The sequence below is a fragment of the Pagrus major genome, chromosome 23 (assembly GCF_040436345.1).
Source record: "Pagrus major chromosome 23, Pma_NU_1.0".
Lineage (NCBI taxonomy): Eukaryota > Metazoa > Chordata > Actinopteri > Spariformes > Sparidae > Pagrus > Pagrus major.
This window is the reverse complement of record NC_133237.1, coordinates 9440267-9454825: the sequence shown is the minus strand read 5'-3', so window position 1 is coordinate 9454825 and position 14559 is coordinate 9440267. Positions and strand designations below refer to the sequence as shown.

General features: G+C 41.5%; 3 protein-coding genes across 4 annotated transcripts in view; 1 reads left to right on the top strand and 2 right to left on the bottom strand.

Moving 5' to 3' along the window:
* LOC141020139 (myocardin-related transcription factor A-like) overlaps positions 1 to 5682 on the bottom strand; it is a 47404-nt gene extending 41722 nt beyond the window's left edge. The window contains exons 1-2 of the mRNA XM_073495201.1: positions 5597 to 5682; positions 3018 to 3079 (exon numbers count right to left, since the gene is read on the bottom strand). The gene's annotated coding sequence lies outside the window, so the exon portion shown is untranslated. The remainder of the gene's footprint in view (positions 1 to 3017; positions 3080 to 5596) is intronic.
* A 2032-nt stretch (positions 5683 to 7714) lies between these two features.
* On the top strand, positions 7715 to 10335 carry ccdc97 (coiled-coil domain containing 97). Of its 2 annotated transcripts, none has more exons than XM_073493579.1 (7): positions 7715 to 8130; positions 8234 to 8410; positions 8654 to 8813; positions 8961 to 9049; positions 9129 to 9312; positions 9423 to 9546; positions 10057 to 10335. In XM_073493579.1, exons 1-7 carry the CDS (start codon positions 7972 to 7974, stop codon positions 10202 to 10204), a joined length of 1041 nt encoding a protein of 346 aa, XP_073349680.1. In that variant the 5' UTR covers positions 7715 to 7971; the 3' UTR covers positions 10205 to 10335. The 2 variants fall into 2 exon arrangements, with proteins under 2 accessions (XP_073349680.1, XP_073349679.1); XM_073493578.1 differs by having other exon boundaries at positions 7715 to 8148.
* On the bottom strand, positions 10334 to 14479 carry LOC141019238 (uncharacterized). Its single transcript, XM_073494095.1, has 6 exons — positions 14264 to 14479; positions 13983 to 14151; positions 13190 to 13525; positions 12451 to 12633; positions 12188 to 12305; positions 10334 to 12100 (listed from the first exon to the last, which is right to left on the bottom strand). The coding sequence occupies exons 1-6, from the start codon at positions 14477 to 14479 to the stop codon at positions 11899 to 11901; spliced, it is 1224 nt and encodes a 407-aa protein (XP_073350196.1). The 3' UTR covers positions 10334 to 11898.
* Positions 14480 to 14559: the final 80 nt, after the last annotated feature.

The window sequence follows — 14559 nt, the reverse complement described above, 5'->3', positions numbered from 1 at the left end:
AGTTAACAGTATAGATAAATGCTACCAATATCAGTAGACTATTGCACGGAAAGATTTGATAGAAAACTGGTGAGTTGAAATATTGAGCAGTTGACAGTATAACCAGCATAAATAAATGCTGCAGGCAATAGAGGAATGTTGTGCATGATATTGCACAAAAAAATTGAACAATACACAGTGGAATAGTTATATTGTTAGAAATGTAAATGAATTATGGAGTTGTGGCTGCTAACAGGGTGTAATAAGTACAGGGGCCAGTCTATTGACTCAGAGAGTGTGACAGTCTTAGGGAGTCGATGGAAAAACTAGCAAGGCTGATATATTTAATAAAAGCTAACTGGAGATATAGTGGAATTAGCAAATATGGTATGGTATGGCCGGTAAGTAGAAGAAGAAATCGTAGTACAGATATGTTGTTAGAAACAGCGCCTACAATTGTCCACCAAAGGGCACAAACAAGTTTATTTTATAAAGTCGTGCACATGACTCGAACAACAGCAGAGTTGTGACGTGAATGCAATGGTAGGGGGGAGACGGAGAAATGGAAATACAGTGTGAATGCTGACAGCTGAAGTGATTTCGGAAAAGTTGGTGAATATACTGGAAAATACTTTCCTGATATGCATAAAACTACAGCATTCACACTATTGTTCTTCTGGAACAACAACATCAATAAAAGGGAGTTGGAGGAAGTAGTTTTGTTTGTTTACTTTTATTAGCTATTACTATAATTAGCACCATATCGACATTACAACTCAATGTAACTTGGAATTGTCTGTGTTCACCATTCACTGTCGTACTGTTTACCCAGCTTGTGTAAGTGTTCACTCATCAACTCTCTTAATCTCTATTTATCTAGGGAAAGAAAAAGTATCGCGTGTCTTTTGTCAAATAAACACTGTGTAACATTTGCACAGCCTGTTGCACACACAGGATCTGTCCTGTGAGATCTTCTGCTGTTCTGAACAGGGTTTAGATCCTGAAACTCTGAGGCAGCCAAAACAAAGATAAGCTAATTGTACAGCTAAAACAGTATATCAAGACAGAAGACTGTATCAGCGTGATGCAACATGTCATGAATGTAAAATCAATCACACGTGTGGTAGCAACGAGCTACAGCCACAGTAGCTCCAGCTCGTTTATGGGAACAGTGTTATGAGACTCACTGTGTTTTATCTCATTTCCATGGATATTATATTTCCTCCGCCTTTACCACCTCTCCTATGCATCTGACAACACACGCTTTGTACCTTTTCTCCATGAGGATGGAAAGCAAACCTGAACCCACAAATATATCCCACAGCCATGGTTGGACAGGCACTGCAGCTTTACCAAAACATATGAGACAAGTAGTTGCAGGAGCAGTAATAGCAACAGTCTTGGCTTTGATACAACTGCAATAATACCAAGCCTAGACCACAGAACAACATTCCCATTACGGTTGGAACAAGTTGGAACAGATATTCTTTTTTGGTGTTTTAGAGAAACACTGACCTTCTGATAATGTCTGAAAGCCCTTTTAAGTGACAGACTATTACTTCTCCCATCTGCTGATCCTCCTCTCCCTCTGCTGCTCTCTTTGCTCTTCTTGCCTCGAAAAAGCTCTCGGATAAGTTTTGAAATCAGGAACGCAGGCTAGCGAGACATGGTGTGCATGTTTCTGCCAGGTCCCGCCCCGTTAAATACTGTAAGCGTTCTCTTTTCCGAAAAGATTCTCATTTTTGGCTGTCGGCTGAAATGACGACTATAAAAAGCGGATTTATTTTGCTGTAGATAGCTAGCTAGTTAGATCAAAGCTACATGTCCCAGGCATTAAAGAGACAGTTCACCCTAAAATCAAAAATACAGTTTTAGAATATTTTCCTCTTACTTGTAGTGCTGTTTATGCATCAAGAGTTGTGCGAGTTGTTGAGTTTTGGAGTCATCGGCCATAAAGATGTCTGCCTTTTCTTGAATATAATGGACCTAGATGGCACTCAGCCATGTGGCGCTCAAAGTGCCAAAAAATACTGCTGTGAGCAGTTTTCATGTAGGAACTGTTTCCTTTCAACCGAATCACCGCACAAAAGGAATCACAAAACTACTCATGACAACCTGACATAGCCTAATAATATACTTAATTGCATGTGTCCAATACCTTTGTAAATAACTCTAAGTTAGTTAGCCGGGCATGCTAACTTGTGCAGTTTAATTTGGAGCAGATATACACTTTTGTTCTTGTTCTTGTGGTTTTGGTTTTGGGAAGGTGATAAAAAGACTTAACCCTCCAAACTCTTTACATTAATACAGTCCTCTGCAAACCCTTTTGGCATGTGGAGAAATCCAAGGCTTCTTTTTATTATCGTTGTTGTTGCTCAGCTGTGATTGGATGATCATAGATCACTGTTCAGGGGAGGGTTCAGACGGGTCTGGATTGGTCAGCTGCCGAGTTCATACATTTTTGTAGGACCAAGAGGAAGGTTACGTCACGATTGGTTTCAATTTCCGATCGAAACTTTCTTTTTTCAGCAATGACGGCTATGCCATTTTAAAAATATCATGTCTTGATTTGTAAAGATCAACAGATTTGTTTTTACATTTTCAAATTCTTCTTTAAAAAGATAGGCTGCCATTAGTGCCCCTTTAAAACAACACAGCTGTTATTTTCATCAGGTGTTTCATGTCCTTACTCGTCTGTAAACGCGGCCAGAGAACAGCCTCATGTGTCTGATTATATAGTAGATGACCTCACTGACATAGACAGGGACTCATCACAGCCTGCCCATCACGCTCTCAGTACTAACACTTTATGAAGACAGAAGGAGCGACACTGGCTTACTTTAGTTCTAGAGTATCGCTGTCTGTTTGTGTTGGGAAGTAAACATGTATCGAGTGCAGGCTATTCAAATGATGCGTCAGCCCTAAGAGGAAATCTTAACCTGCTTTCAACAACCTCGCGTCAGTAAATTCCGCATGAGTGGTTGTCAGATTAATAAAGCAGATATGAAGATTGGCAAGCAGAAAGCTGAGGTACATACCTGATCTTTATTTCCTGTTATATGAGCACCGGGGGAATTCCATCTCAGTGGATCCACTTACACTAAAAACAAAGTGAGAGGAAGAGAATGGGATGGATGACGTTAGAAAAAAAGAAACTCTCGTCTTTTTAACCTCTCAAAACACATGGTTCAGTGTACAATGGAGAAACAAAAGATTAACATGTCAGCTTGGTTTTCAATAAGATGTACCGCGACACTGACATGACTTTAAGAGAGCCCTGGAGTCCAACATGTAGCTGACTCACTGTGGGACAGAAGACAAGGCTCTACGTTCTCAGGCTCTACCTCCTGAAAGCTCACTTTTAAAGTGCAGAGTTGCAAAATGTCTAGAAGAAGTCTGTTTGGAAACAGGTCGAGTGTTTAAGGCTACTATAAAGAACTTTTAAAGGTGCAATATGTAAGAATTTTAGTTTAAAACATTCAAAAAATAACCAAAATTATCAACAAAATTTGCAGGAATAACATTTTTGACATTATGTGAAAGACGTATCTACATTAGTTTGCATGCTAACCAGCTAGCCCCAGCCCATCGTGTCACCTAATGCAACGTTGTTGTTACGACCCCCTACAGGAGGTACACCAAAAGAGGTCTAACATAAAACAATCAAGCAAGTTGCAGTTTAAAGGAAGATACATTTATTAACTGAACAACAACCAAACAAAGGGAAAAACCCCTAAACAATCAAACAAACAAACAAACTGATGGGCCAGCCAAAATAAACAAAAGAAGGGCAGCCTCCCAGACCAACCCACCGGGGCCGTCAGAGTCGGGAGCTAACCCTCTACCCTAACACAAAGAAACAACTTAACCTAGCTGAAACAAAGCCAAGAAGACTAGACTACCGCACCCAACAGATAAACATAAAACAAAACATAATACCACAGCCAGCCTCCAGGCTGACTGACTGTCCGTGCCCTACCCCCTCTTATTGGTTATTCATAATCAGCCAGACCGCTATCACCTGGAAAGGCAGGAGGCCAAGCATCAGCCACATAGTATAGGTCAGGCCTCCAGACGTGGCCACTGACCCCCAGTACTCCGAGCTCCCAGCCCACGCAAAGGACACCAATTCTAACATATTGCTCCTTTAACTTGTTATGAAACAGTCTCAATTTAATACTGATCCTTCTCTATGATGATGAAGCAAAAGAGACCATCAGCGAGAAGATTGTCTATTGATATATAACTAAAATAGTTATTCTTAGTGTCTGTCACAGGGATTCTGACTTAAACCAGTTGGATAAGTAACAACATTAAAACTGGAGTGCTGCGGATGAACTGAGGAGTCTCAATGCCTGAGGACAGAAGCTGCTCTGTAGTCTGGTAGTACGGTATGACACTATAACAAAGTTTACTTTGTTTACCTTCATCATCTTTTGTCCTAAGAGGCCACCAGAATTAACAACAAAAACGAAGGTTCCTTATAGCTGCTTTAACAAACAAGCTCCAGAAAGAGAGAAACTGAAGCTCAGTGACACGCTGCCATCAGCATCAACTCAAGACAGAGACGCTGAAAGGGTGAGGACGAGGGGCTGAAGGTGACACTTGAGGAACAGACCTCAACCAACCACGCTAAGACAGAGGTACGCCGGGCCAGAGAAACAGAAGAGGAGCTCAGGGTCTAAAGCAGACCTGATCAACTGGTGGCCCGTGGGGTCAAATGCGGCCCTTAAATAACCTCATTCTGGCCCTTTGCTCATTTTGTTAGTAGGCTAATCAGCCCATTCATTAGTTATGTCTGTCAATAAGCACATAAATATGGAAGCCCTATGCAGTCGTGGGTCAAACATATTATTTCCTCCGTTTTTAAATTTAAATTGTATTTGTTTTTTTCTCCAAATGTTCAAATCACAGAACAACTAGTGTTGTGCATTGTTTTTTGTCTTTTCATTTGTATACTATAACATACTATTACTATGATGTACTGTTTTGACACATGTAAAGTCCAAGCTTTTCAGGTCAGACATCGGGAAAGTACAAGTCTTGGCCCTTTGCTTTATTTCACATCTAAAAGACTAACAGTAGTTGATCAGGCCTGGTGCAGAGGAGCCTGCCACTTCCATGTTTTGAGGAGGAAACAGAAACACATGTCGAAATAAAACTTCAGTCCATATGGTTGTATTGTGTAGCTGCTGCACAGTTGGATTGTTACAACCAAACCTGTGAGCTCACAGTGTTTAATGGCAGCTGGGATATGTTTGAAAGACTGCTTCAACTAAACTCAAAACTTCAGCCAGAGTTTTGCCACTGACGGCCATGTTTACTTAGAAAAGTGATCCTACTGATATTTACTTCTTGTTGACTAAAACCAAACAAACTGATAGTAAAGACATTAGTCAAGAGCTAACTTCAGTAAGTTTAACAGCTAAAAGAGTCTGCAGAGTCCAGTAGAGCCTGTATTTACTGAGTCAGTACCAGTGACAGGGGGAACATGACGGGCTGTTTATAACTGCTCAGACCTGCTGAGGAGCTGTCAGTGTGGGTCTGGCAGTCTACCTGGAGTCGGTGTCCACACAGTGTAGTGAAGTCAGCTCAGATATGTGCTGTGAATACGTACCTCCGTGCTAACTTTGTCCCCGCATGGTGTCCATGTGACTGTTTCTGTCAAACGGCTATATCCAACAGACGAGCGGAGTCTCAAACAGTCCGCGGAGGCTGACGAGTTTGTGCGTGACACATCGTGAAGTCATCCAGGATGAGGAAAGAAGAGCTTCCTGTTAAAACTTTTCAAAATAAAACTGTTATTGTTGGCGGTAGTAGCAGTGACGCTTCAGAACAGGGCGTGCTGGTATTGTTTTGAAAGGGAGCCAGCTTCCTGTCTGTGTGTGACGCAGCATCTTCACACAGCTCCGCGGCACAGAAAGTCCCGCTGACCGACCGAGACAGTCCGAGCTGAAGCTTTTTAATTATTATATTTTATATATTAAATTAATATTATATATTTCTGTAGGAGTGGACCCCCTGTGTTTTTTTATTTTATGTTTCATTTTACAGTCAATGGTGGCTCCCGCCTGCTGCCTCACCTGTCCTGAAAAGAGGATGATGCACCTTTCCGACATTTTGTGGGCTACTAAAATAAAATTATTGTCTTCTGAGAACAGCTTGTTTATTCAGTAAATATTTCTGAGTTTGTATAATTACCTCATTAATATTGTAAATATTACAATTCCAGGTTTGAATTTCTTCTCCAAAACTACTTAGTGCCCCTTTAAGTTTAGCACCACCATAAAATACAGTACGTTAGAAAGAGATAAAAGAGTCACAATAAAAGTAGGCTCATAAATAGAAACACAAATTAGAGATGAAAATAACAGCTGGTTCAACAAAGATAAGGAGAGGTGGACCTAAACCCTCATTTCTCCAACTCTGTAAAATGCAGTTTTAGTGCTAGGTGTTCTCCATGGTCATTTTAATATTTACAATATTAATGAGGTAATAATACAAACTCAGGAATATTTATCTTTCCCATAAATAATAAGCAAGCTGTTCTCAGAGGAAAATAAGGTCCCCAGAACAGTTAGAAGCTAAAAAGGTGGCAGGGTCTGCCACATATAAACAAAGTGAAACAGTTTGAAACTGTGTTGTCCTTTAAAGTCAGTTTTTTTTTTTAGTTTATTCAGTCATGAATTAGTTTGTTTAGGCATCAAAAAACTCAGTCAATGATGAGCTTTCTCATCTGATTAAAATTTCTTCCCCAAAGCTACAGTTCCCCTTTAATCCTTGCATAAATGGTTCATATGTATGTACTGGCAGCTATAAGTCCTCATTCATAATACGCAGCCTGAAGTGCTTTTCTATGAAGCCATCTCATAACTCCATGTCACAATTTGGAGGCTGCACTCACTCGTAATTTGATTTACAAGTTTAAAATTACAACATGAATCTAATCAATTGATTATTTTTTATCTAATGTGTTATAATCTTCAGTCATTGAAGTCATATGGTGCTGTCACAGGTTCACTCCTCCGTATAACTCTGCCACATGAAAGTCGTACTTTTTTTTCCATGTCGCTGAGAAATCACTTGTGAAATTCAGACATCACATATGGGCCACTTGGTCTCTAATGTGTAAATAAGAAAGACTAGTGATACAATACTGTATAATAGCAATAATTCAAAAGAAATCATAAAATATTGGCATATATTTTAAACTGGAAAACCTGCCTGCCTCATGACATCTTGCACATTTGGAATCACAGATTTGTAAGCAGGTAACATAGGCTACAACAACAAACTAAAACAGTATAAACCTGGGCGCCCAAGTAGCTTAGTCGGTGGAGCATGCATCCCATGTACAGACGCCCTGCTCGCTGCAGCGGCCCAGGGCTCGCGCCCGACCTGTGGCCCCTTGCTGCATGTCATCCCCCCCCCTCTCTCTCTCATCCCACTTCCTGTCATCTCACAAGCTGTCCTATCAATAAAGCCATGAAAAGGCAATACAATACATTAAAAAACAGTATAAACCCCACAATACGTTTATTTGAAACGATAAAATGTACTAAAGTACACTTTGTGCAGCACTGCTTAACTATTCTATCCATTTTCTTCTGTTCCAGTAGCGTCCACCAGAGGGCGACAATATTAACAACTCAGACGAGTCAGCGACCAGGCGGAACCATTCTTTCGGTCGGAGGAAAGTGGACCGATATCAATGTCGGACCAACATGGCGGCAAAACATAAAGCAAAACAAGTGAAGGGAAACGCATGTGTATAATTAACCAGCAATTAATTGCAGTTTTAATGTGAGAATGTTTCAGCTCTTTCTGTGTCCGCTACAACATAATCACTACAGGAGGTGCAGGTAAAGATAATCTGACAACGGACGTACAGCTAACAGTTAGCTAGCTGTATGGTAACTGAAAGCTAACCGTAGCTGTCAATTAAGAGCGACTGGAAACACACTAGGAAGTTGGTAAAAAATAATAATAATAATGTGGGGTGAAATCGACCCTCCCGTTAAAACACAACCGAGTTTGTGTGAACGTGTAAACGAGGATGACGTTAAATTACCAGAGCCGATGATACTGCCCCGGAGATGTGACTTGACGTTGCCTCCCGCAGACTCCCCGCAGCCTCGGCCAGACAGCAAGGTAACATCACCAGCACCTGTAAGTTTACATATAATGTAAATCTCTGCCCACGACGCTCTGGTAATATTCTGCTTCACCTGTTGTGTTTCTGTTTATCATACAGTACGTGAGCCCGGCTGAGTTCGCCTGTGTAAATGACATGGTGGAGGCCATAGCCAAGAGTGGAAGTCCAGTGAAGAGCCAGCAGATCGGAGAGGCTGAGCTGAGCCCGAAGGAGCGCAGAGAGGAGCTGCTGCAGCAGTACAGGAGCAGGCCGCTGGTGTTCCTGGAGAGGTACCATGTATGTGCACACAGCTCCTATACAGGCTGGTTACATAGGTGCATCACTACATACAATCAAAAAGTACAATTAATAAATTCATGAAAATGAAGACTAGTTGTGGACTATAAAGACACACTAAGACTAGGCTTAATCCCTGCACAGTCAACTGCTCCATAATGCTTTTCTGCACTTTCAGAATGTTTGATAACCCTCTCAAAACAGGTCAACTTGATGCATGACCATCATCTTCATCTTTTCTAGGCCTTACTCAAGCCCCAGGACCTGTCAGCGTTCGCCCACGTCTGCTCAGATCCGCGGGTTCAGCACTACAGCAAAGTGATACAGAGACGCGCTGCGGCGTGCACCAACAGGACCAGGGTTCGAAACCAGCGCTACGCCGCCCTCAGGGCCCTGCAGAGGGGTAGGAGCTTTTTTTTGTCAACTACAGACAAAGAATATATCAATTAATACCAGTTAAGACTTCCTCAGCCACTCCTATAAGACACTCATTTGACTCCTTTTACTTCAGCTGTGTTTAAATGTCTGAATGCCCTCCCTCCTCTTCCAGAGGGTCAGTATTTCAGTGAGGAACAGATGCGGATGAGGGAGCCGCTGCTGTATGAACAATATATTGGCCAGTACCTGACTGATGAGGAGGTGAGAACGTGATGCAGGGCTGTCATACTTAAGAGATTTTTTAAAATTATTAGTCAGTAATTAATAACCAATGTTGCAGGTGCTGGAACGCTCCCAGGAGGCCATGCAGGGCGATGCACAGGGGGAACCAGGGGGCGCTGCAGGAGGACTCGCGCACCTCCTCCTCGACTCCTACCAGGAGCATCTCATCCAGAATCGCCTGCAGGAGGAGCAGGAGAGAGAGGATGGAGCACAGGAGGAAGAGGAGGATGAAGAAGACGATGGTAAGAGAAGGTGATGGGTCATCTAAAGTGAAAAGACCCCGCCACCATCTTCCTCTGTCTGCTTCAGTCTCTGTTCTGTCATCACCTCTGTCTCTGTGTTCCTACTATAGGTGACACTGTTCAGCAGGAGGAAGGGGAGCCCACACGAGAGGAGAAGGCTCTGCTCAGGGAGGAGTTCATCAGTCAGATGCACCAGCGCTTCCTCGATGGAAAAGATAAGGATTTCAACTACAGGTCTGCCACACCACCACTTAACAGGCTCTCAAAGGTTGCATGAGTGTTCCCCAGTCATTTAACAGCATACTAGTCAGCTTAAAAAATGCCTGCTGCCTCAAGTCCTGGCTAACCTTGTGTTGCCACCTTGTAGCTTCATTTGTAGATTATACCATGGTCTGGGTAAACACTCGATTCTGATTGGCTTTAGGGAGTCAATTAACTTTTGATATACGGACGCCTCTGGAACCCTCCACGTCGCCCATTAATTCCTGGTAATGGACACCTAGTTGGGCATTATCCCTTAGATAATAGAATAAAAAATGCTTCGTCTATCTTTTGTGAGTAAAAAGGCAGAAATTTGTCTTTGCTTGCAGAAAAAGTGCATTTAAAAAACACAACCTATCCCATTCAAACACATTTACATAGTCACAGCTACATTAGCTACATTAGCTACATTAGCTACATTAAAAAGAACACCAGGAATCAACAGGAAAAGTTACTACATGTTTGTGTGTGTGTCCAATACAGTGAGGTGGACGAGAACCCAGACTATGACAACTTGGACATAGTCAGCAGAGATGCGGAAGATAAATACTTCGATGAAGACGACGACGACGACGAAGAGGAGGAAGATGAGGTGGAACATGATGAAGAGGAAGACAATATGACAGAATAATCAGGTTTTCCTTTTCAACTGAACTGTAAATTCAAATGTACAGAATAAGGGTATGAATTTTATTTTTCAATGTTACACTTGAATGCAAAAGTAGTTCAAAATAAATATGTTTTTTGGTCTTTTGCAGTTTGTATTAGCCTCAGCCTCTTTCTTCTGTCACCTTACAGTCCATCTCCATGAAGTGGAGAACTTACACTCACCAGACACTGATTCATTTAATTTCGTTTTTTTACTTGGCTTTACTCTCATTGTTAAGAGTATAACACACCCCAAGTTATTACCCACCTAGTTATACCCTATTAGCCTGGATACAGATTATGACATGTGGTGTAAATTACAAACATACCTGAAAATACCTAAACATTGCTACATTTCCAGAATGTTCCTTTACATCATTGCATGTAGACGAGTGAAGAAAGAGGTTTCTCAGATAAAAGTTTGAAAAAGTGTTTTGAGTACAATATACACATAAAAAAGGTATCAATTAATAATAATTCATCTTTACAAGCAAATAATATGTTCCAAACTGAGCAGCACAATCACAGTGGGTCGAGTATCAACATTAACATTGATTATAAAGGGAAAATGCTCGGCCATTTCCTCTTACTCGTTTCATTACTCGGCCACACTTGGCTACAGGCCCAACATTTAAAATACCACAGTAACATAAGGTCAGTGGCATTAATGAAATACCTGCCTTGTACTTAATTTGTATTGCTTCAGTCAAGCTCCACAGCAGACAAGAACAAGTCCTCATGTTTTACTTAAGATCTACTCCATCTGCTGTTTCACAACCCAACCAGCAAAATAAATGTTAGCTCAGTACATTTCTGCAAAAACACAGATACCACAGAAGTTAATACTCAATGTTTCTTTATATCGCTACTTTATGTTTGGCTTCAGTTTTCTATTTCTCTGTCGCCACAACGCTGTGCTTATGGTCTAAGGTTTAGGCACCAAAACCACTTGGTTAGTGTTAGAAAAGGTCATGGTTTGGCTTAATATACCCGTTTGGTCGCACAAAAATGGCTGGAAATGTCCCCAGGTCTCCTTTAAAAACATGATTGCAGCACCGGCCCTGTCCTCGCTGCAGCAGCCCAGGGTTCGAGTCTGACCTGTGGCCCTCATCCCATTTCCTGTTGCCTCTCTGAGCTGTCCCTGTAAAAATCAAGCCATAAAGGCCAAAAAAAACACAAGAACGGCTGGAGATGGGCTGCCTTTCCGTGAAAAACAGCCTGCTTTGGTCGTCACAAAAACAGATAGAAATCTTCCCAGTATCGAGATGCAGTCGCCCATTTGGCAGCCTTGTTGCTTGTAATGTCACCATCATCCTCTCCACATCCTGATGTGAGAGTCAGCTAATAAGCATTTAATGTGAATGTGCCACGTTTGGCAAAAATGTCAACCTTGGATGTATCTGTGGTCTGCAGAAAGTTTAACTGCTAACATATCACAAACTACGCTTTTGTAGTCTGATGCACATCTCTGCTCATGTTGATACTATCTTACTAGGTTGTTTTTGTTGTTTCAACTTTATAGTAAGTAAATCCGTCTGCCTTCCACTGAAGGAGAGACAGACGGAGATGATGACGTTGATAACTGACAGGAGTGTTCTGGTAGATCAGCAAACACCCTCAGTGATCCCTGAGTGACCGTATTCTCCTGTTGCAACCATCAGCTCCGATGGAACAATTTCATGTTTTATGTCCCTTAACTATCAGAGCGTAGTGTTCCTCTTGTAATCTCAAGACTTTTATCTGCATCTTTATTTTCTCTCTCCTCAGCTGATCAAGGTCCATTGTGTCCAGATCACAGCTAGTGGAGGGCCGATAGGATGGAGCCTCCACCATGTTGAAGGACTGAGTGATGTTTGAGGCTTGGGTTGTTTGGGGAATCCTGTGGAAAGAAACAAAATCTCTTTATGGCTTTGCATGACAGCATCTTTATTTATCTTTATTCAGTAATATGATAGTTAGACCGTACCTTGTGTCGAGCTGCATCGCTTGTAATTCTGCTGCATCATAACTACAGGTGGTGGCATCTCTGTTCAGATATTTACACTCATCCATAACACTCTGGGATTTAGTGTGAGGACCACCATCTGTACAGTTACAACACATATATCTCAATTTAAAATTTATTTTTGGTCTTGCACAAACAAAACTTACTTCTCTCATGGTTTCTTAACAACTTGCACAAAATGTCAAATAAATACAAATTATTAAAACAAATTCTTGAAATCTTACCACCAACATAACCTGTGTCTGTCACAGTGACTAGCAGCACAGGTGAGGGCATGAGGTCGGCAGTGTGATTGCTGGTTGTTTCGATGTCCTCAGGTTCGGTTTTGATGTCGAGGGACGAGGTAGCTGGTGCGTACAGAGGTGTGGGAGAATTTCCTGCTTCGGTTTTGATTTCTCTCAGTCCGCCTTGAATAATAATACAAATACAAAAAAATGTGTTTATAACAGAGACTGGCCTTTATCTGTCAAAACATATAACCACGACTTGACAATTCATTTTATTCAGCAACCTGCTTTTAACTAAGGATCAGGGATGTCTAAGGCAGCACACGGTGAGAACTTGAAACATAAATTATACATCATTGGTGACTTATTCTTTTAAAGATAATCAGGCTCTGCTGTTAGCAGGCTGACTCCAAGGAATTATGGAGTCGACTTTCTTCAGTTTTGTGTAAGTAAATGTTTTTTTAATCTATATCTTCGCTAATAATGTGTTCGATTCATGTTGGTGTGTATTTGTCAGGCACATTTTTGAAAAAATAAAAATGTTAAAAACATTATCCCCCTGCAGTAATTTTGAGGTTAAACAATATCCAATCCAATAATCCAGTAACCTGTTATTTAATTCCATTTCTGCCATCCCCTTTCCATATGGTTTGAAAATTACAGAGTTAAAGAGTATGGTTGTGTGGGGCTCACGACTTACTGCCACTACTCTTCATATAGCTCCTTCTCTGCTTACCTTTTTCAAGAAAAACTTGGGAGGCTTCTGGATGTCCTTTCCTCTGGAGGTCCAGAGATTGCTGCTCTAGAGTTTCATGGTGTGCTAAGGGTCCTAACAGAGCTGCTGGATGTCCAATTGCGGACCTCAGTTGTCCAAACAGAGCTGCTGGGAGGTCAACTGGGGCTGCTGGTGGTTGACTCAGGGCCGTCGGTGGTCCAATTGAGGCTGCTGGGGGATCAAGCAGGGCCAGTGCTGCCTGGAGATCTGTTGAGGCCATGTGTGGTCCAGTTGGGAGTTCAACTGGAGCTGAGAAGGATTCGTCCAGCTGTCCTGGAGCACCTTGTGGGGTCCAGCCTCCATTGGAGAAGTACTGAATTATTTAGAGTAATAATACTTCAATCCCCATCAGAGTTCAGTTAAGCTTTTTTACAGAAATTAGGTACTTAATGTCACAGTGACCCCAAGCCTGAAAATCACACATTGAAGAGTCTGCCATTTAGCCAGTCTTGCAACAACTGGTCCTTTACAATAGTACTTTAGCTGATTATAAGGTACAGACCCAACAAGAGACTGCATGGTTTACTGTTTCACTGGAAAACCCGCAGACGCAATTATTTTATTGTTATTCTATTGATACTTCATTGCGAGCAGCTAAATAGCTTGCTGCTTCGCTATAAATATATATATATATAACCCATAATATGACTTCTCCCTTAGTTTAGAGGAGTCAATAACCACTTTATCCATGACAAGGATGCAAGCCATCAAATACAAGACTATTTTAAAAAAATAAACAACAGAACATTCTTACCTTTAACAACAATATTATAGACGTCCTTCATCCTTTGCAGAAATGTACTTGATGTCTCAGTCAGCTCACAGCGGGGTGTCAAGACCTCAGACTGCCAAGCATTTGTCTTTCTGACTGGCCTTGCCATAAGCAAAACAGCCCTGATTCCCAGGGCTTGTAATTTTTCCAGCTAAAAACAAGAACACACACACACAAATGATAGTAAAATATATTAATATAAAAACATATATAGGAACATTTGGGAATTGAACTGCATGATGAGGATAAAAACAATCGCACACCAACATGTACGCTTCATCCCGGATATGAGAGACGGTACGATTTTTTTGATGGGAGTGGACCCAGCTGTCGCGCTTCTGATCAAACCTGTCAATTTTCTTTTTGAGCCTCAGCTTACGTGGCTGCTCTGCCTTGCACGCCTTGCAGGTTTTGCAGGCCACACCTAGCTGTGTGTTGCAGAACACACACCTTTTGGTGGTTGAACCATTGCTTGGCATTTCTATCGGAGATAAAGTAATAGAGAGAGATGAACAAACACACAGAAAAAAGATCAGTTATCAGTAGAATAAGTCTTTTA